This window comes from Astatotilapia calliptera, chromosome 6, assembly GCF_900246225.1.
Source record: "Astatotilapia calliptera chromosome 6, fAstCal1.2, whole genome shotgun sequence".
Lineage (NCBI taxonomy): Eukaryota > Metazoa > Chordata > Actinopteri > Cichliformes > Cichlidae > Astatotilapia > Astatotilapia calliptera.
This window is the reverse complement of record NC_039307.1, coordinates 34,799,471-34,822,615: the sequence shown is the minus strand read 5'-3', so window position 1 is coordinate 34,822,615 and position 23,145 is coordinate 34,799,471. Positions and strand designations below refer to the sequence as shown.

At 42.3% G+C, this 23,145-nt stretch overlaps 1 protein-coding gene across 2 annotated transcripts; it reads left to right on the top strand.

Moving 5' to 3' along the window:
* The first annotated feature begins 3,929 nt into the window (after positions 1-3,929).
* Positions 3,930-22,791, top strand: trmt1 (tRNA methyltransferase 1). Of its 2 annotated transcripts, none has more exons than XM_026171880.1 (16): positions 3,930-4,130; positions 5,009-5,374; positions 8,829-9,018; positions 11,275-11,462; positions 11,688-11,803; positions 12,524-12,636; positions 14,660-14,808; positions 15,078-15,161; positions 15,474-15,543; positions 18,520-18,654; positions 18,842-18,927; positions 20,018-20,126; positions 20,312-20,388; positions 20,499-20,618; positions 21,682-21,796; positions 22,520-22,791. In XM_026171880.1, the coding sequence occupies exons 2-16, from the start codon at positions 5,022-5,024 to the stop codon at positions 22,592-22,594; spliced, it is 1,980 nt and encodes a 659-aa protein (XP_026027665.1). In that variant the 5' UTR covers positions 3,930-4,130; positions 5,009-5,021; the 3' UTR covers positions 22,595-22,791. The 2 variants fall into 2 exon arrangements, with proteins under 2 accessions (XP_026027665.1, XP_026027666.1); XM_026171881.1 differs by lacking the exon at positions 3,930-4,130 and adding an exon at positions 4,211-4,313.
* The last annotated feature ends 354 nt before the right edge of the window (positions 22,792-23,145 follow it).

Genomic DNA, 23,145 nt, shown 5'->3' with positions numbered 1-23,145 from the left:
AGACAGACACACACACAGAGGCTGTATGCACTATTTTATTGGGCACTTTGTTTACTATGTGCTATATTGTCAGCAGGTCACAGGTGCGTAATCTAAAATGACTAGCCCACCTATTGATGTATTATTAGTGTCTTTACATCAAAAAAAGTCAGAGTTGCATGATGTCATAACTTCAAACCAAAGTAAAATAAAAAAGTTTACCTCAGTGGTAATCAAAATAAACCTCACCAAATCTTTAATTTGTCTCCAAAGCCTTTAAAAACAAGTTAAGGGGTAAATTATAGGCTCGCCCACACACTCACTCTGTTTTCATTCAGTGCAGACAATGCGGAGCAAAGTTTACATTTTTCTGCATTTAAAGATATAGCGATTTTTTTTTCATGTCAAAATGCATAGATGTTTTTTCATCGCTTTTATTCGTTTTATACGAGGCTAAACTGTTTTGTTTTTTCGTTTTGAAAGATGGTTAAATAAGACAGAAATAATTTAGAAAGCCGGTAGAAATGCATAGAAATACAGAAATAGTCACACGGGTAATGTAAATACAGATGTAGCCCAACAGCAATAAAACTGGCGGTAATCAGATTACATCCGAAGGAATAACGGATCACGGGTTCGAGCCCACGCGCCGCTGCGGGCAGGTAGACTGCCAGCGTCCCCAGCCGACCCGACCGTCTGAGCCCCACCCACCAGTCCACCCACTCAACCCCACTCACTCACCGGCGTGTCTTTGGTGCTGGAACCAATTCCCCTCCGATGCCCGACACCGCACGGACGTGAAGCCTACCGGGCCGGCGGTTCGATCCCCGCTGTCTGATCTGTACTGAGAGTGCGTCTAGACTCCGGGCAGGTGAGCCCTCCGGGGCCTCCAGGCGCTGCGCACAGTGAATACTAAACAGGATGAGACTGCATTCAGGCACGGCACTGCGCTCCCCGCTCTCTCTCCCTGTCATGCCAAATACTATTAACTCTATAATTCTCCTGTGTCAGATGTATAGCGCCACGCTCTCTGGGCATTCATTGTCACAGCGCCCCCATCCAGATGTTCAGGCTCGTGTGCGTACAGTAGAAGCAGAACCCTCTATTTTTTATTTTTCCTCTCATTTACAGTCAACCATGTCCCATTTTGTGGAAGCTGGCTGCAAACCGCTCAATAAGCAGATGGTAGATATTTGATAGTGAATACGAGAAAGCCTGCTGTATATGCAATATATTGCTTTTCAGTGTAACTCATTCGCTCTACTGTTCAAGTTGTAACCTATAAAATATTTGTAGCCAGGTGAAATTCCAAACAGCACAGAAAACAAAAACCATCTTTAGGTAATCAGGTATAACTTACACTTCACCAGGAGAGCTGGAGCTCTGTTTCAGGAATAAAATGGTAACCATTGCTGTACTTATTTTATTTTAATTTCAGGTTGTTGGGTCCCCCGCCCCCCCAAATTGCTTACATTAAAACACAGCGTGAGATCTGTGCCAAAAGCGCACATGCCCTCTCTGCATGTCAGCTAAAGGACAATCTCAGGATTGAGTTTGACAGTGTGTTCATTTAGACTGATGTAACAGGGAAATAAAGGAAATGTTCTTCTACCACACAATATTAAAATAATACAGGTTAACCCAAAATACAAGCTGAATCTAATCTGAGAAACAAGAACCAATTTTACTGTATATAAATAAATAAGATTGTGGGAATTGTATCAGATATTTATATATGGCATAGATGTTGCCCGAGGCAGTGTTTATGCAAAGTTTCATCAAGATTGGGCACTTGTCTAGGATGCAATAGTGAACACACAAACATACATATACTACAATCATCATTATCATAATTATTTATATTATTTATATTATCTTCATTATCATCATTATTAGTAGTAGTATTAGTAGGATTGTTGTACAATGTATTACAATGCAAAATGTGCAATACTGTAATAATTCAGTTCAGCTATTTTATTGTTAGCACACGCAGAAGACTTGTTAATGTAAAAAAAAATATAGTGAGAGAAACTGTACTTAAACCAGTAATGGCTTTAGCAGTTGTTACAGTACTCATATAGCTACAAGCTACAACTGTGGTTTCCCTTCACCAGTGTATGAATGTGAGAGTGAATGAATAGTGGTATTGTAAAGCACTTCGAGGGGTCCCGAAAAGCGCTATATAAATGCAATCCATTATTATTATTATTATCATATAGAATGCTGTAGTGTACATTTCCATACATCTTATGCTTCAGTAGAGCTGTAGGTGTAGCAGAGCACCTTGTTGAAACCTGAAAAAAACATGCAAGTATTTTATCAAAATAATCTTGGCCTCAATGCAGGCTCGTAGTAAGACTCATAAAAGTTGCAATCAGCTGATTTTGAAGGCATTTTCTGTGGCACACATTCAACAACGTGTGGAAGCATTCCTCTGAGATTTTGGTCCATATTTGACATGACAGCATCACACAGTTGCTGCAGATTTGATAGCTGCACATTCATCATGTCAGCCTCCCATTCCACCAATCCTGAAAGTTGTCTACTGGATTGGGATCTGGTGACTGTGGACACTACTTGAGTACAGTGACGGATCTGAAGGATGGATCCATGCAAAGATGCCTCACACCAGACAGCATTTTTCCAATCTTCGCTTATCTCATTTTTTTTGAGCCCCTGTCAACTGTAACCTCAGTTTCCTGTTCTTAGCTGACAGCAGTACAGTCTGCTGCTGCTGTAGTGCACCTTCTTCAAGGTTTGACATGTTGTGCATTCAGAGATGCTCTTCTGCATACCTTGGTTTTAACAAGTGGTTATTTCATTGCTGTTGCCTTCAGCTTGAAGCAGTCTGGCAATTCTCCTTTGACCTCTGACATCAACAAGGCATTTTCACCCAGAGAACTGGGGCTCACTAGATATTTTGGACATCAAACGTGAGCAGGCTATCTTGACCATATCTACCGGTGTGAATGCACTGAGCTGATGTCATGGGATTGACTGATTCAAAAACTGAATTTACAAGTAGATGAAGAGGTGTAGCTGATAAAGTGTCCAGTGAGTTTATGAATCACAATGTTTTCAGCATGTTTTATGCTTTTAAATAATGAGTACAAAGTGATAGGATTTCAGCAGTGGCAATAAAAGATAATCGAATAAAGGACAAGCATCTGAAATAGGACATAACTGTCTAGGAAGTCGGGCTTATTGTAGGGGAGATCATGCTTGCTAGGAACTGCTGGGTTCTAATGTTCGCCACATTATCTGAATAAAAATGTCGTTTTTATCTACTGGGATATTAACAGACCCGCGTTTGCTGTGTGGTAATTAGATTGCCACAGAAGGACAAAACAGAGACAGTGACACAGTGACCCTCTTCTGGACTGCACTGCTGATATTGTGCAAAAAGCCCTTGTAGTTGGTGCGGCTACAGCTTTCCAGCATTGTTCTCTACAATAAAAATAAGACAGGAAATACATACTCACAGTACCCTGGGTGTGACAGCATTGTCATCTGCAAGAAAATGGCAAGAGCAGCACAAATGCAAGCTTTTAATTGTCTCATCATTGTCACGCAATAACGACCTACATTTCATTAACCGCTCCTGTACAACGCGTACAGCCGCACGGCACTGACCCGAGCTGACCTTATTCTCTCTAAGGCAGTTTTTATCTCCTCACATCATAGGTCTGAGTTAATCCATAGGCTATGTTTAGCCTTTTCATCAGAATGCATCACTAACTTCGGGCACGGTGAGATTAAATTAGATTATTCATGATGTGTTTTCCAGTTTCCTCGCATGTTCACTGCGGGGGAAAGTAGGCCAGTTTGCGCAGCGGCAGAGCGATAGACCCTCTCTCTCATGTGTCCTCACGTTACACAGTTTCCCTTACATTACATGGCTGTAGGCGGAGGTTAGGGGAGGGGGCGGGGAGCAAGCCTTTTTAGCGCTCTATTTTCTGCCCGCGCGGGCCTCCGTAGAGTCGCTCGCTTCAAACATGGCAGCTTCCATGTGTTAATGTGAGAGCGAACCGCAAGCGGTGTGTAACAGAGAGTAAACAGCTAGCACAGGGGTGCCCGTTGCTTTGGAAACAAAATAATAAAACTTCTGAGAAAACAGGAGAGCCAGTGTCCACGCAGAGGAGGTGACACGGGTAAAAGCACTTAACCTTTGCTTATTTAGCCTAGCTAGTCAACATGCTAATTAGTTTGCGGCGATAATGTATGTTGTATGCAGAAACGTTACCGTAGTAACATCCGTTTCTGCTCCGTTTCAACAGAGCAGAGATTTACTCACTGTTATTTTATTGAACGACTGAACTGTAGAAGCTACAAAGGTGAGTTAAAAGTACATTTTAGAGGATATTCCATCAGTGACTGGGCGAACCTGTACTCTGCAGCAGCTGTGTAAGCCATTTAAAAAGTTAAAACTTCTTTGGGGACTCAAAGGATACCATTAACGTTTTGATGAGCACGATAAACTAGTGTGCTAAAATGCATATGAATGTGTTCATTCACACTCCAGTGAAAGGAAAGGCTCGGGTATGTGGCTTTTTGTCACATCACAAATGAAATATGAGTTTCCAAGTTCGGTCAGAAAACCTATTTACCGTTTAAAGCTTTTCTAAGAACACTAAGAAAATTGCACCTCTCACTTTCATTTATTTTTATTAATCAAAAAAGTGATTAACAGCTGCTTAGCTGCTCATTCAAAGAAATCAGCTAGAGATCATCTGGTTAATGGTTAATGGCAGAACACCCATTGATTCTTCAAAAGCATGAACTCCAGACGAGTCAAGCTCTACTGATGTGGTATTGTCATGGTTGTAGTGTGTGCTGTCTCACACAAAATAACCCATATTTTTTGAGATCTGATGACTGCCAAGGCTGTAGTGTACCATTAAGAATTGCATGTAACGGCTCTTTATTGAAGGTGTGCGTGATTCAAGTCTGTGTTGAGGAAACTGTGAGGTTGTTCTTTTTTTAAGCCAACATATTACTTAAGACATTTTAAATGTGTGTTTCCTTGCAGCCATTGTGGCATTATGCTGGTGCGGACAGCCCGGCTGTTCCCCTTCATCATCTCCCATCACCTGCATCCCTCTCGCACACATTCAGCCGGACAGGGATTTCGGTGGAGTGCAGCTGCTGCTAGCAGGGGAGTGAGAGTCATGGAAACTGAAGTTCCTACCTCTAACCCTCCAGCTGCATCTGCTGAATCTTCAGCAGATGGCACGGGCCAGTCCGCCACTATCTCTACAGGTGACCAGGAGAAGATGCCTTCTGTGGGACTGTTACCAGGAGAGACAGTGGTTAAAGAGGGAAAGGCAGCCATCTTGTTCCCCAGTGCCAATGAGGTGTTTTATAACCCAGTGCAGGAGTTCAACAGAGATTTAACGTGAGTATGAACTTCGCCTTTATTGCCACTTGCAAAGTATCCACAACTGTCTCCATGTTAAAAGAAAAACTGATGGAACAGTAACAGTCAAAGTGTGATTTAGATAAAATAAGGTGTCTAAATCCAGGTTTTTCCAGGCTCATTGAGATGTGATATAAGCATGTTTTGACTATGTCATTGACACTTTATGAAACATATTAAAGAGAGACAAGGCCCTACTTGTTGGGTCTATATGTCAGAGAGTTGGACAAGCTAAACTCTGTAGGTATGTAATTAAGACTGATTTTTGTAGCTCTGATTAAATCTAATAATAATAATAATAATTGATTGGATTTATATAGAGCTTTTCAAGGCACCCAAAGCGCTTTACAATGCCACTATTCATTCACTCTCGCATTCACACACTGGTGGAAGCAAGCTACAGTTGTAGTCACAGCTGCCCTGGGGCAGCCTGACAGAAGGGAGCCTGCCATATCGCGCCATCGGCCCCTCTCACCAACACCAGTAGGCGGTAGGGTAAAGTGTCTTGACACAACGACCAGGACACAGAGCCCGGGGATCAAACCGGCAACCTTCTGGTTACAGATGCGCTTCCCAACCCCCTGAGCTGCGGTCGCCCCTAGAATACAGCTCTGTACCCACTCCTGTAACCTGTGCGGTAGCCTTAAGTATACCCTCCTAATAGAGCTGGGCGATATATCGAGTTTTTAAAAAATATCGATATATTTTTATACGAGATATAAGATCTGACAATATCCTTTATATCGATATAGTCTATGTTACGTTATAATTATACTTGTGGAGCCGCAAGTTTGCCTCTCTTTCGTCCACTTCCGTCTCTACGCAACGTTACTCGGCCTCGCCTCTCTTTCACTGAACACAACTCCCCCTCCTCCCCCATCGCTTCACCTGCAGGAAGCGACAAGATGGACACGGCAAATCTCCGTTAACGAGTTACTGCGCATCGCCCCGTGCGTGGGGCTGGACGGCGTCAATGTGTTAGCTAGCTAACCACGCTAACGAGCTAACCACGCTAACGCCATGCAGCCCAGAGGTGCTGCACGGACTAAAATCCTTTCATTTTCTCAAAAGTTGACAGCGCGCCTTATGTATGAATTCTGGTTGTGCTTGATGGCCGCGAACCGATTTTATGTGGAACACGGCGCTCAGCAATCTGTCAAAAAATGTTTTAGTACGACTTTGATAAGCTACGGAGCTGCACCGCTTGATGGATTGTCGGAGCATTACGGCTGAGCCTCGCGGAGTGATACGTACTGTGCTTCAACGTAATATTACCCTACTGTGTATAAGGACCATAAATGGCACCTGTTAAGAGACGTGGTTGCGAAGCGGATTTCAAACTCCAGGCTGTCAGTCACGCAGTACAAGTAGGGAACAGAGCAGCTGTGAAATCTGTCTTTGTTACTATGCTCAGCGTCTTTTAGTTTACATTTTGACTGCACAATTGTGAGCTTTTTGTTATGCACAAAAACAACATTGTTTTCTTTTATTTATGGAGCATTATTATTTAATAAATGCTCATAATTTATTTTTGAGTAAATTTTATGTACATCTGCTCTATGTTAATAAAAGTGCCTGTGTGACATCTGGGACACAGCTTTGACTAAGAACTCTCTTCTTGTTCTTACTTTATGGCTTTAAAAAAATATATCGAGATATATCTTATATCGCCATCCAGCTAAAAAATATCGAGATATGAATTTTGGGTCATATCGCCCAGCCCTACCTCCTAACATTAACACTAAAGTGACTCAGTGAACTGTGACATGTGCGTTTAGTAGGAATATGTGGTGTAAATAGAGCGTTTTGCTTAGCACAAGGATATTACTTCTGTAAAACAAATTACAGCAGGTGGTAATTGTGTCTAGCATGCCCATTATACTAATAAAATAGTATGTATTCCCCAAACATATGCACTGTGAACATATGCAGTTTCTTTATTTTCATGGCTCAGATGATCCATGCATTGACTCTGTCCTGAAGTCTCACTTCTTCCTGTGTTTCTGTTATAGTAACTCGTGTTTAATTAATTATCCAGAGCAACACAAACACAAACCAGTATGCAATCTCAAGTGCAAAAAGTTGGGACCCTGTGTAAAATGTAAATAAAAACACATTGTAGTGCATAAACTGAGACATTTTATTAAATTATTTGCTCATTTTGAATTTAATGGCAATTGCACGTCTTAAATGTTGGGCTGTGGGGAATAAAAGGCTGAAAAAGTAAGTGATACTATAAAGGGTCACTGGGACAAACATTTTTCAACTAATTAGGTTATTTGGCAACAGGTCAGTAACATGAAGGAGAATCAAAAAAGTATCTTAGAGAGACAGTTTGTCAGAAATAAAGTTGGCCACATGTTCACCAATCTGAGAAAAATCAAAATCCAAAAAATCTGTAAAATTACAGAAATCTCTGTGCGGACTGGACAAGGCCATAAATCATTACTGGATGCCCTCAGGCAGCACTGCATTAGAAACAGGCATGTTTTGTTTTAGGGGCAAAAGCCCATTTAAAATGGGCTGAGCCAAAGTGGAAAACTGTTCATAATATGCAATTCTGTTTGGGAAAACGTGAACACTGACTGCATCATTTAACATGGTAGTAGAAGAGTCCCGGTGCTGAAGTGGCCTGCCTCGGGGCAGGATTTCACTTTCATCAGACGGTGACGTCCCTGTGGCTTCATCCATCCTTTATGTACAGTAATAATCTGCTTTTCCTGTCATTTCATTAACAAAAGTGTGTTAATTAATAGAAAAAAGTCACAAAAACCCCTGAAATGCTGGTGACTTTCCCTGGTCAGGGAGAAGATTGTTAAAAATTGCTTCTACAGTGGCCTCAAAAGTATTTGCATTGTTAAACAATCAACAAACTTCCTGAGCTTTGTTGACCTTTCTTTTTTACAGGATGAATTTTTAAGAACTTGCCATTAAAACAAAAAACAAAACAAAAAAACGTACCATAACGTATATTTTTTACTACTGGCCACAAAGTGGCACAATCGAGACCTGCTCTTTGTTCTCAAGAAACCATCTAGATTCATTAAATTTGTCTTTTTGCAAGGTAGTTTTGAGAGACGAACACTTCAGAGCAACACTCAAGACCGAAAACCTAAAACCTTCAGCAGGACATGGCTGCTCTCTTTACATAGAAAACTCATCACTCAGTTGCTGTTTGACAACCTTGTTTGAGCATCTTTGGAAAGATCGAGCCACAACTACAAGAAACTACAGAGCAGGATTTGTGATTTTTTTTTTTTCTCTCTCTAATTTTCTTATTGGTCTTTCATCTGTGTGGACACATCTCCCGTGTCACAGGAGATGTGTCTGAAGGAGAGAGAAAGTCCTGAGAGTTACTGCTCTGCCTGGACACCGTTCTCATTTTTCTCTCACGTGTGCGTTTATAAGTAAACATTCCCTTTCTTCTTTCCAGATGTGCTGTGATCACAGAGTTTGCGAGAGAGCTGCTGGCTCAGCGAGGGGTGAAGGTGGTGTTGCCAAGCGAACAGGAGAGGGTGGTGGTCTCTCTGTCAGAGGAGACAAACGAGGCCGAGGCACAGACGGAGGAGAAAAACGGATCAGAGGAGCCAGCTGTAACGGCAGCTGCGGGGGAGAGATGTGAGGTATGTATGAGTGATTTATTTATGTATTTTTTAGTGCAGTGGCACACCAACAGGCTTTTATTGCTATGTATGAATACAAATGCAGGATTTTAATGGTACATGTATCCAGCTTCTAGTTTAGAAGGTTTTGTTCATGCGTACGATCCAGAGCCTGATTTATTCACGTGTGGAAGTTAAATTAAATACCATCTGAAGACTTTAGGATGATAATGAACATGAACAAGGCAGAACAAGTGGTGTACTTGTATTTCTATGTGAATGGTTCTGTATCTAAAAGCCAGGTATTATTACTGCCCAGAGGGAGCTCCCATGCTAAAATCATATGCACTGGTTCCAGTGGAAAATCCTTCGATAGAGGCCAATTTCACACTTTGGGGGCCACAAGTAGTCGAGAGGCAATTGGATCATTTTCAAGAAACTTCAAAACATGTCATGAAGTTGATATAATCTCATTAGTGTCATTAGACTGAAGGTTTTTGTCTTTGTTTTGTTAATTAGAACAGTTGCTGGTGATCCCAGCTTTCCCTGAATACAGCTCTCACATTTTTTTAATTAGTTTCAGTTTCACTTTGAGTTGATTAATTCTCAATAAGGAAGGAAAAACATGAGAGCAGCGACCAGCTTCAAAATGAAAATGTTGTTTTGGCTACGTTCACACTGCAGGCGAAAGCGCATCAAATCCGATTTTTTTTTTGACCCTATGCGACCCATATCCGATCATGGTATGACAGTGTGAACGGCACAAATCCGATATTTTCAAATCCGATCTGGGTCACTTTCGTATGTGGTACTGAATCCGATACATATCCGATGTTTTAGAAAGCGACTGCTGTTTGAACGGTCAGGTCGCATTAAATCCGTCTTTTACGTCACTGACACAAGACAGACGCCAATTATCAGCGCCAGAGAAGCGCCAGAGAAGACATCGCGAACGCTTCTCTGGCCATCCAGTGTAGATGTCAGTGAAACTGTTGGGAAGACGATGTTGGAGAAACGTGAACATTTTATTTGTACTGTATAATCTGCAGATTCTGACAGAAATCTGCAACTATCCTTTGAAGCACCGCTCCTCTCTAAAACAGCAATAAGGATCATTATTAGGTTATTTACATTATTATGTAAATAACAAAATAACTTAAAGCAAAAATTGGGAAATGTAAAGTCCGAACTCTTTATATTAAGGGCCATCAGTCAAACAATACTGTTTGCTCTGGGTCTAAACAGAGCACGTTGTGTGTGAAGTCTTCTTTTGCGCATGCGGGCCGCTTTGAGCGTTCACACTAGAGCGCGTTTGCTGTCGCATTTTATTTGTAGTGTGAACACGCAGACAAAAAAATCGGATTTGATCAAAAAATCGGAATTGAGCATTAAGACCTGCAGTGTGAACGTAGCCTTTGAGGGAATATGTACACAGAGGGAGCAACGTTTTCACATTTTCTGTTCCAGCAGTTGTGAATTGACCTGAGAAAAATAAAGAGTTGTTCCACACAAGTAAACATAAAATTCTCCTCAGCACTGTTTCTGTGTCTTCCAGTCAGTCTTTGCATTCTTTTGCAGAGTCGATGATCAATCATGAGCTCAGTGAAGAATGTTGTTGTTAAAGAGTTGGATTCTTTTTTTTATTGTTATTATCGAGTTATTGGAGACCAAAATGAAGCGAAATGAGAGTAAATGTAGTTGTAACTGTAAACTTGCTCTCTTGTGGGAAAATCTTACTCAAGGTTTAGGAGTGTTTATGGGAATTTTTGAGCATTCTTGTAGAAGTGTATTGTGAGGTGAGACACAGATATTGGATGAGAAGCCCTGGCTAACAGTCTCCACTCTAATTCATCCCGAAGGTGTTCTGTCGAGTTGAGGTCAGGGTTCTGTGAAAGCCAGTCAAGTTATTCCAAACCAAACTCGCTCATCCGTGTCTTTATGGACTTTGCTTTGTGCACTGATGTGCAGTCATGCTGGAACAGGAAGGGGCCATCCCCAAACTGTTCCCACAAATTTGCTTGTTTTTATACACCTGTGGCCATGGAAGTGATAGGAACACCTGAATTATATCAGAGACTACTACACCATATATCTGGAAGATGTGGTGTATATTCAAAAACGTAAAGCAACTCTTTGATTAAAGAGCTCGTAATTTTTGGCCAGCAATGTGTAATTTTCGTTTTCAGGGCTTGTTTCTGTTGCTGCCAAGAGGCCAAAGAGTGCATGTGTGTGTCTTTGTGGAACGTTAAGTGTGTTTCCCCAAACCTTTTGTGTCAGCGTGGTCTGCGTGTCCTGGAGGGCCTAGCAGCATCTGGTTTGCGCTCGGTGCGTTTTGCTCTGGAGGTCCCAGGCCTGCAGAGCGTCACTGCCAACGACTTCTCTGCTAAGGCGGCGGCTCTGATCGCCAGGAATGCCCAGTACAACGGAGTGAGCCACCTGCTCCATGCCAGCTGCAGAGATGCCAGGTATGACTAGTCAGCATGTTCTGCTGCTTTACTTCCCACTTTTATCAGCTCCACTGTTCAGTACCATCTTCTTTCCCCCCCATTACTTCTTGTTTCATTGTTCTTCACTTTTGACCTTTGACCTCCTGTTCACATTTCTCATGAGCATCTTTTTTTGTTGCTTTTATCCAAATTTACCATTTAAGATAAATAAATAAAAATTTCTCTCTCGGGTTTTAAACACAGCATGCTGATGTATGACATGCGAGCGAAGAAGGATCGCTATGACGTCATTGATCTGGATCCCTACGGTAGCCCGGCCTCTTTCCTGGATGCTGCCGTTCAGTCTGTCAGTGAAGGAGGTGGGTAGTTCACCGTAGCAGCTCCTCTAGGTTTCATCACTTTCAGGGATGTGGAAAGTTTCAGATCACTGTTGTAACTGCAAATATTCAACTAGTGCAGAGGCTGCTGACACATGCATGTATGCAGTCTTTTAAAAAGCCAACAGCATGGTGCATGTGTGTGATAGACTAAATGTTAACTGGCTGAAAGTTTCAATTAAATGTGATTTTTATAGCAACAAATCACAACAACAGCCACCTCTAGGTGCTTCATATTCTAAAGTAAAGATCGTACACTAAGGAGCTCGGTAAAGTGCTCCTTGCCAGCTTAATGGCCTGTTGTATGTAGCCCAATAATGGAGGTAGAAGCTGACACCACACGGAGCTGTTTTCAACACTGCGTTGCATCTGAAGTGAATTCAGATTACTTTTCAAAATTCACCATAAAATCAGTTTGGCAGTGGGCGAGAGATTGTTAGTGAAATAATTCTTGTTTGGTTTGATCCACTTTAAGTGTCAAAATCACTTTGTTTGTCACAAAGCAGAGAATAGTGTGTGTGTGTGTGTGTGTGTGTGTGTGTGTGTGTGTGTGTGTGTGTGTGTGTGTGTGTGTGTGTGTGTGTGTGTGTGTGTGTCTTTTTGTGTATATGTATGATGTCTAATCTACACAGTTAAGCTGCCACTGCAGGTTTATAAATTTCAGTCTTTTAGATTTCTCGTCTTCTCTCCCCCCCCTCTCAGGTCTTTTATGTATAACCTGTACAGACATGGCGGTGATGGCAGGAAACAGTGGAGAGACTTGCTACAGCAAATACGGTTCAGTCTCCATCAAAGCCAAATATTGTCATGAAATGGTGAGGGCACAGAGTATACACACAAACAAACACTCTCCACACTCTGGCTCACTCTCAGAAATGTGAAAATGACACATTGCAGTACATGCACAGTCATGTTTGCATTAGTGTGTAAGCATGCAGAATGTATCTGAGTGAGACGGTGACGCTGTAAGTAATCGTACGTTCAATTTAGCCAAGTGAGTTTTCGTGACGTCAAAAACAAATGATATTTTATTCTTGTTGCGATTGTCTGAGGTTATAATCCTTCAGTGTGCACACTTTGGGAAAAGAAATAGCAGAGCAATGATTGGCTACCTCTCCAGAAGTTCCTCTTCTTGTGGATCATCTCCAGCTCCTCCATTTTGGACCGCAGATGGTGACTCTACTTTCTGTTCAACCTGAAGGCATCAAGCCTGCACTTGCTTCAGGTACAGTGTAAGTTGGACCTCCGGCTAGTAACGGATCACCGGGACAGCCGTCACCAGCTGCAGTCCAAGATGTTGGAGTCAGTTTCGGGATGAGAGACTCAGAATTGACTGTTTTATTACATGTAATTAGAAAACTCCCTGAAAAGCCTTCAGTTGATCCAAAATGATGCAGCGAGAGTACTGACAGGGACTAGAAAGGAAGAACATATTTCTCCTGTTTTGGCTTCTCTTCACTGGCTCCCTGTTAAATCCAGGACATAAAAGATCTTTAATAATCATCCCCCATCTTATCTTAAAAACCTCAGAGTACTGTATCACCCCAGTAGATAACTTCACTCTCAGACTGCAGGCTTACTTGTGGCTCCCTTTCCTGTTAAGATTTGGGAGACAAACACTCTCTACCTTTAAGATTAGGCTTAAAACTTTCCTTTTTGATAAGGGATAAAGTTAGGGTTGGATCAGGTGACCCCGAATCCTCCCTTATATATGCAGCAATAGGCCTTGGCTGCTCGGTGCTTCCCCTGATCCACTGGGTGTTTCTTCTAAACTCATTATGTGTTTAATTATTAGTAATTGATTAATCTTTGGATCACGTTCACAGTATGCCTTTGTCTCGTCTCCCTCCCCTCATCCCAACGGGTCACAGCAGATGGCCCCGCCCCTCCCTGAGCCTGGTTCTGCTGGAGGTTTCTTCCTGTTAAAAGGGAGTTTTTCTTTCCCACCATCACTAAGTGCTTTCTCATGTTTTGTCAGATTTGTGAGTTTTCTCTGTATTATTGCAGGGTCTTTACCTTTATAATATAAGGAGACTGTTGTTGTGATTTGGCACTATATAAATAAAAATGAATTGGATTGAAATGAAATATTAGTAAAATAACAAAATATATGCAAAAAATACAGAAAAAAGTAAAAGACATAAAATATATACCACACAATTCTACATGTTTGAAAAGCAGAAGGATAAATTTTACACTTATTTGATGAGTGAAAGTCACGACTGTTACCTGCCTGTAGGGAAACATGAGACAGGAAGACTGTAGGTGGCTTTTTAAAATAAGGGTGAAGGGCTTATCGAGTCATCTAAGTCAAACATGCAGCTGTCTCAGTGGGATCCAGATGGATAACAATAAATTACACAGTATGCTTGGGCAACCATCCAAAGAGTCATCGTGTAGACAACGCCGTTCTCGTTGAATATTTTCTTTGGCAGAAATACAAGAAAAGAGCAACTGGTGAATGTGTTTGCACCACAGCCAGAACATGTGTGGTGTTCTCATAAAGGTCTTTTCTTCTTTTTCCCACCTTCTCATGTGCTATCATGATCTGATTTCATGCTGCATATAGCACAAGTAGTTTTCCACACAGTAGTGGAATTCACACAATCTCTAGCTGTGAGTGGCAGTAATGGAACATAAATGCAAGGATCATTAAAAAAACCTCATAAATTCTATTTGATTTGATGAAAAAGAAACCCCTCTGCAGCTGAATAAAACTTCTTATCCAACATAATTTCCTCACATCCCTGTAAACAGATCCGAGATGTTTTCCAGATTTTCACAGCAAGAGAAAAAAAAAGTGCTGAATACGTGCCTCTCTCCATCTTTGAACTCCAGGCTCTGCGTATCATCCTGCACAGTTTGGACCAGAGGGCAGGAGTGTACCAGCGATACATCCAGCCCCTGCTGTCCGTCAGCGTCGACTTTTACATTCGAGTCTTCGTCCGCGTCTTCACAGGACAGGCTACAGTCAAAAACTCAGCCAGGTGCTCGCTCACACACACGCACACACTGTCTGCTAACAAAGGCTGATCTATCCTGTGTGATGAAAGATGAATGATCCTGAAACTGGGTCACTGCAGGAACAAATGCACAAAGTAACAGCAGCAGGGGGATTTGTGAGGGTAAAAGTAAAGTGCTAATAGAATAATAGAAATCTGGGTACGTGACACTAAAAGATGATATTATGACTGATGTGCTCAGTATTGAAACACAATATGACACTGCAGTTGAGTCCCGTCTCTCTTTGTTGCAGTAAGCAGGCGCTGGTGTACAACTGTGTCGGCTGCGGGGCTTTCCACTTGCAGAGAATGGGCAGGAGAACAAGCAACGGAAAACAGTGAGACACTAAACACTCTGCTGCTTCTTCTAATGAGGTTCTGTGTGTGATGGTTCAGTCGAGGTGTGCTCATCAGCGAACTGGCGGCTTGAAATAAAGTCCTCAGTTTATGGTGTTTCTGTAAAATAACATTCTTTTTGGATGTAAAAATCTTAGGTTGAACTCAATCAAAAGGTTGAGTTCAAGGAGCCATGGATGGATACGTTAGGCTAAATGCTTTACTATTAAATGTGAGGTTTGCTGTTCAGAGAACCCCTCTGTGTTACTTGATGATCACTGCGTGCGGTAAAGTCGATGTCTGTTTGATTTCAGCATGAAGTATTCTGCTGCCACCGGGCCACCGGTTGGACCAGAATGTGAGCACTGCGGACAGAGACATCAGGTGATGCACAAACACGTCACGTCAGTGTGCTAGCATTCGCTCTGGGTTACAGTTTTTGTTTTGGTGGTTATGGCAGAAATGTCCCACTTCTCAAGCATATGATCACTGATACATTCACAGTACTTGGCTGGGCCTCCTCCTTACCACATATTACTGTATGGAGGCGATCAGCTTTTGGCCCTGCTGAGGTGTTACTGAAGCCCAGGTTGCTTTGACAGCTGCCTTCAGCTTGTCGGGTGGATCTTCCTCTTGAAAATACTTCACAGATTCTGTGTGGGGTTTACGCTAATCGAGCACAGTAATAACATGGTTGGCAAACCATTTGGTACTAGTTTTGGCACTGTGGGGAGGTGCTAAGTGCTGCTGGGAAGTGAAATTAGCATTTCTATAAAATGTCTTAGCAGATGGAATAATGAAGTACTCTAAAATCGCCTTCATTGACTTTGCAGCACAAGTTATCAGACTGTGGAAACTGTGGATTCAATTGAAAAACATCAGAATGTCGAGTGTAGTGCTGGTTCATGCAGGACTAACACCAATCACATCAGCTGATCTTATGTTTGTAATACAGAGCACAGTTTTGAAGCTGTTTTGTCCTACCTAGAGTTTGTGGGCATCTGTAGGTTGCCTAGCAACCCAACTCCACCTGTTGTGCTGTGTCCAGTCAAATCAGTGTGGTTGTGTTGTCATTTACAGGGAGTGCAGAATTATTAGGCAAGTTGTATTTTTGAGGAATAATTTTATTATTGAACAACAACCATGTTCTCAATGAACCCAAAAAACTCATTAATATCAAAGCTGAATGTTTTTGGAAGTAGTTTTTAGTTTTAGCTATTTTAGGGGGATATCTGTGTGTGCAGGTGACTATTGCTGTGCATAATTATTAGGCAACTTAACAAAAAACAAATATATACCCATTTCAATTATTTATTTTTACCAGTGAAACCAATATAACATCTCCACATTCACAAATATACATTTCTGACATTCAAAAACAAAACAAAAACAAATCAGCGACCAATATAGCCACCTTTCTTTGCAAGGACACTCAAAAGCCTGCCATCCATGGATTCTGTCAGTGTTTTGATCTGTTCACCATCAACATTGCGTGCAGCAGCAACCACAGCCTCCCAGACACTGTTCAGAGAGGTGCACTGTTTTCCCTCCTTGTAAATCTCACATTTGATGATGGACCACAGGTTCTCAATGGGGTTCAGATCAGGCGAACAAGGTGGCCATGTCATTAGTTTTTCTTCTTTTATACCCTTTCTTGCCAGCCACGCTGTGGAGTACTTGGACGCGTGTGATGGAGCATTGTCCTGCATGAAAATCATGTTTTTCTTGAAGGATGCAGACTTCTTCCTGTACCACTGCTTGAAGAAGGTGTCTTCCAGAAACTGGCAGTAGGACTGGGAGTTGAGCTTGACTCCATCCTCAACCCGAAAAGGCCCCACAAGCTCATCTTTGATGATACCAGCCCAAACCAGTACTCCACCTCCACCTTGCTGGCGTCTGAGTCGGACTGGAGCTCTCTGCCCTTTACCAATCCAGCCACGGGCCCATCCATCTGGCCCATCAAGACTCACTCTCATTTCATCAGTCCATAAAACCTTAGAAAAACCAGTCTTGAGATATTTCTTGGCCCAGTCTTGACGTTTCAGCTTGTGTGTCTTGTTCAGTGGTGGTCATCTTTCAGCCTTTCTTACCTTGGCCATATCTCTGAGTATTGCACACCTTGTGCTTTTGGGCACTCCAGTGATGTTGCAGCTCTGAAATATGGCCAAACTGGTGGCAAGTGGCATCTTGGCAGCTGCACGCTTGACTTTTCTCAGTTCATGAGCAGTTATTTTGTGCCTTGGTTTTTCCACACCCTTCTTGCGACCCTGTTGACTATTTTGAATGAAACGCTTGATTGTTCGATGATCACGCTTCAGAAGCTTTGCAATTTTCAGACTGCTGCATCCCTCTGCAAGATATCTCACTATTTTTGACTTTTCTGAGCCTGTCAAGTCCTTCTTTTGACCCATTTTGCCAAAGGAAAGGACGTTGCCTAATAATTATGCACACCTGATATAGGGTGTTGATGTCATTAGACCACACCCCTTCTCATTACAGAGATGCACATCACCTAATATGCTTAATTGGTAGTAGGCTTTCGAGCCTATACAGCTTGGAGTAAGACAACATGCATGAAGAGGATGATGTGGACAAAATACTCATTTGCCTAATAATTCTCTACTCCCTGTATGGCTGCTCTGTTCTCTCACCTGGCTTTCCATATGACCGGTCCCAGAGCAGCGCCAAGTGGCCACATAAATGACTGCTGATGGAACAAAACAGTCTGACTGTAGAGGTTCTGACTGAAATGTGATTCTATTGTATTTGGGAACAAATGTAAAGGTAGCTGACTTTTTTTTTCTCCATTAAAGTTTTTTTAAAATGACTTTAAAGTCAAGGGTGCAGTGGCCCACTTAAAACCAGAAAAATCCCACAGGGACCTCCCAAAGTTTTCACTCTAATCAAAATACAAGAGAGAAAGATGGATTCATTGAAATTTTCATTCAAGAAACATAAACGACTCTGGCTGTTGGCTATTAATTGCTAATGCTACCCAGTCACATGCACCGTGTTAAAGCAACACACCTGCCAAACAGGGCATCAACTTCAATATAATAGCAGTGAATTTAGGTTGGAGTAATGAGTAATATCACAAACTAACCACCTGCTATTACCAGCTTTAATTCACTTTTTTATTGAAATAAATAAATTTATATAAATGTATTACTGTACATAGATGTAAGTTCAAGCTGACTGCCTGCATTACCCTTGCAACTCACCAGGGGTCCCCAGCACATACTTTGGGAATCACTGACTTAAATGGTTTATATGTCCATAAACTGGCCTGCTTGTTTCTGGTTGTTACTGTGTGGGCATGCATAAAACTCCATTTGAAGCCTCTACCTCTCCTCTTTGCAGCTGGGCGGTCCGATCTGGGCAGAGTCCATCCACGACCTGGAGTTCGTCCAGAAGGTTTTGTCTGCCGTGTTGGGGAACCCTTGCAGGTTTGGGACATCTAAACGCATTGAGGGCGTGCTGAGCATGGTGACTGAGGTACTCATTCCCTTTCTTATATATGCTCTCACTGCTGGAACAGGTGCTATTTAATGGGATTGTCCTGTGGGTGTGGTTGGTGGCGTTAGCCGGCTTTTTGTTGTGTGAGATAGACTGTGATCACGTTTCAGTCGTAGTTTCCTGTCAGACTGAAGCTTCATTGCCTGTGACGTGCTCTGTGTTTCAGGAGTTGGAGGATGTGCCGCTTTATTACACCGTGGACAATCTGAGCAGCACGATGCACTGCAATACTCCATCCCTGCTCCAGTTTAGGTACACACACACACACACACACACACACACACACACACACACAGTTTGCATCAACTGATGGTCTGTATGCATTTCTTAAAGACTTACAACTCATGCTTTCTTAAATTTAGTTGTAGGTCGTAAGCTGCGACCGCACAGGAAGTGATTCACTCGATGCATGTCACTTTGAAGCAGTTGGCAGCGGTTATTTCACCCGCAGTCATTTTTGATCGTGGAGTGTTGTTCACGCGCTCTCTGATTGCCACTTCGCTTCGCTGGTTGATACAGCTTTACTGTGAAAGAACTCTTTGCAAATGTGTAATTGTGTAACTACACACAGACACTGTTAGACACTACTGTCTTTAAAAAAAAGTTTTTATTTGATTAGAGAATTGTCAGTGACAGCAAAATGTATTCTTTAGAAAGGTGTCACACACCCAGAAAGGTTACAAAGCACTGTGTAACACACACACACACACACACACACACACACACACACACACACACACACACACACTTTGCTGATAGAAGGAAGTCAGCAGTAACTTGAAAGAGCATCTCTTTCCACACGACATGTCAAACCTTGATATTGAAATCTGACACACGGCTTTGACTGAGGCATACCACCTGTTGTTGCAATCTTTTGTTTGCAAGGGTCAGCCAATCAGAAGAAACAATCCTGAAAGGGGAGAGGGGAAGGCAAGGGAGCTGAAATGGCTTCTTTCAGACAGACGATGAACTCGGCTGCTGCACCAAAGCCCTGGATCAAATTAATAAGAATATTTTGATTATTTTAAACTGTCAAGTATACAAAGCTCCAGTATAATCCTTAAATAAAAAATATGGAGTTGGAAATGAGCATAGCTGCCCCCGCTTTAAAGCTCTCATCCATTTATATCTAACACGGAGTCTGTGGCATCTTCTACCTTGTTGTTTAGGTTATTCTCCTGCTGTGCATGTGTGAATGTCCACATTTGTTTGTTTTCAGTGATTCCAGGAGGAAAAAAATATCTTACCCGTGGCTTTCCGTTTGTCTGTTTGTAGGGAAAACCTTCCTCCTCTCACATTTCTCACAAACTGAATCATCCTTCCTCTATCTCACTCTTTTCAGGTCTGCTCTCCTCCATGCTGGCCACAGGGTCTCCCTCTCTCACGCCTGTAAAAACGCCATCAAAACAGACGCCCCTCCTGCAGCCATCTGGGACATCATGCGATGCTGGGTAAACTTTACAGGAGAAAAAGAAAAGCTATTTTTTGTAATCCTGAACACAGCCACACGCTGTTGTTGCTTAAACATTTCCATGTCCTGCTGGAAATGTCGACACTAAATAAAAAGTGAACATGCTTATTCAGAATCGTGTAACACATTTAAAGTCACACATGCATGTTTGATGATCTGCTGCAGGAGAAAATCAACCCTGTAAAGAGGGAGAAATTATCTCCGACCAGCCCCGCATTCAAGATCCTCTCCACTGAGCCCAGGTGAGCCACTTTGAGCCATCAGGAGCACATTTACCGCTTTAAAAGATTCCACTGTCTCTGAAAAATGCACAGCCCTAACCTGCAGATCTGTAATGTTTGTGTGTATGTAGCTTTGAGGCCTGTTTCACTGTAAGGGAGGACGCCAACCCTCAGTCCCGTAAGCGCCACCTGACCCGGTTCCAGGAGAATCCTCAGGCCTTCTGGGGACCCAAAGCTCGCGCCAAAGCTGGGTAACCATAACAACAAGTTTGTTCGTTTTTTTAATAGTCCAGAGGTCACAAGTGTCACATGCTGATGTTTCCAAAGCAGCTAAAATGTGTGTCAGTTGAATCAAGAAGTACGGTGGCCTTGAATGGTCAAACACACTGCAACTTCAGAAAAAACTGCAAAGACGCACAAAACACAACAGAAATACGAGGGCAAACCCAGAACTAAGGTCTCCAAAGCAGTGGTGACGTAGAGAAACTGTTCATACGGCTGTTTGCCACACTGTTGTGATCGGTGCTTCCTCCACTCCCGAACAAGCATGCGCAGCTTCGCTGGGACGCTCCATCTTGGCTTGGCAGCCCTATGAAAATGGAGCTCTCGCTGAACGCTACCGCCAAGTGCGTGCAGGGGGTATTGTTGGTTGACTTTCTGCCACAATAAATGCTGACAGGTACTGTGAAACACTGAAAAAAAACTCAGAAGGGCAATTCAGAACCAGAGAAGAGGAATGCTGAGCAAGGGCGTAAGCATTCTCCACGACAACGCGCGACCGCACATCGCTCGTCAAATTGTCACTCTCCTGCAAAACTTTGGTTGGAACTTCATCACCCACCCATCCTACAATCCGGACTAGGCACCCAGTGACTCCCACCTGTTCCTAAAGTTGAAAGAATATTTGTCCAGAAGGTGATTGTGTGGCGCCAGCAAGCGGGTATGACATGGGCATTGTAAAACTGCCACAGCATCTGCAAAAATGCAGCGAGTGAAATGGTGATTATGTAGAAAAATAAATAATTCTTCAACCTTTAAAATGATGTAAATATTTCTAAAACGATAGGTGACCTTACTTTTGAGATTGCCCTCGTAGGAAAAAACCCCAAACCTTAAATACCCTGAATTAGTTTAGTTACTTAAAGTAGTCCTGAGTTTTTCTTTGGAGAGAAAAAAAAGCTGTGTCCATGTACTTCCAGTGTTCTTTGTTTCTTGCACATGTTGCTCCTTCTATCATCTCCACTTATTTTTTTTTTTTATTCTCTTTTCTCTGGTTTCCTGTTAATCTTTCTCCTCATTTGTTCTCTCCTTCAGTGGTGGAATCTCTGCTGACCTGCAAGACAAGAGGAAAAAGTTCCAGAACAAGAGAAAGAACCAGATCACAGACTCTTCTCAGCTCAAGACCTTCCCCTGCAAGAAGTTCAAACAGGTCAGATTTACTAAACACAACCTAAATACACTTTTTTTTTTTTTTTACATTAAAAACTCTTAAATAGTGCTTTTACCTGCATCCCACTCAACTGAAGGTGAAAATGGTGACTAGCTGGTGAACATAGCATAACATTTTGGTAATGACTTGGTGGAGACCAAAATGATGCTGTTCTTGTGGCTGCTGGGCATTTAAAGCTAAGAGGCCATCTGTGCAAAAGGCTGCCCACCCCAGGCATGGTTCTGCTCAGAGGGGTTTTCTCACAAACTAGGAGTACGTGAAAAGGGTTTCTGCCTGCTTAACATTTAGAACTATGTTTGTGCACAGCACAGTAAAGTGAGAGGAAGAGCAGAAAGCATCGTTACTGTTGCAGCAGCTGACGGAGTTGCTGCAGGTGAGGATCGCTTCAGCACGTCGGGTTCTTTATCATACTGTTGGCACACACAAGTCCCTCTGAATTAAAGGCAGGCAATTACCTAAATACTAATTAGTCCCGTAAAGTCTCGATGTCCTGGGCGGAAAATGAAACGGCAGACTCGTGCTGACGAATTAGTCTTCTCCATAGGTTGCTTTGGCAGGTCGCCACACACTGCTGGTTTCCTGCCAGAGAGAAGCTGAGCGCTGCCTCGGCAGCCACAGCCAAAACATACTGCTGGCTGTTCAGACGTTACTACATCAGAATCAAACAGCTTTCATGAGTATTTCTTTATTTTTGTCTTTCAGGGAACATGTACCCACGGAGACGAGTGCTGCTACTTCCATGACTCGGAGCAGACAAATGAACAGAAAACAGAGTGATGACTCTATATTTTTCCTTTATTTTAAAATAATCTTATTTCTGGAATTTGAATGGATGTTTGAATGTTGCGCAGCAGACTGTTTTGGCTTTTAAAAGTTACTGTACATAACATTTCCATGATTTAGTTCTATACCAGAGGGTTTTTTCTTTTTGACTGTCAGCCTGTGTTCACACCAATAAAGTCATTGCTGTGAGACTGTTTTTGATATTCATAAATAACATCAGGTGGACGATTATAATCTGACACACCTTTGTCACTCAAAAGGTCAAATCGTTATGAAAAGCACCTCTTTGTATAGTTTTCTTTACGTTTCCACTATAAAAACAGTTGCTTGTATAGCACCTCAGCAGCCATTTAGCTTCTCACACTAAAAAAACACCAAAAAACCGTTTTTGATCATCCGAGGCTTCACATCGCTGCGTGGTTGAAGACACGCTGGAGACAGCAGGCACAGATAACTGTCACTGGAAAAGGTCTGCAGCAGCAACAGCACAACATCTGTTCTAATGTCAGATTATCAGAAGTTAAATGCTGCTTCACTGATTATAC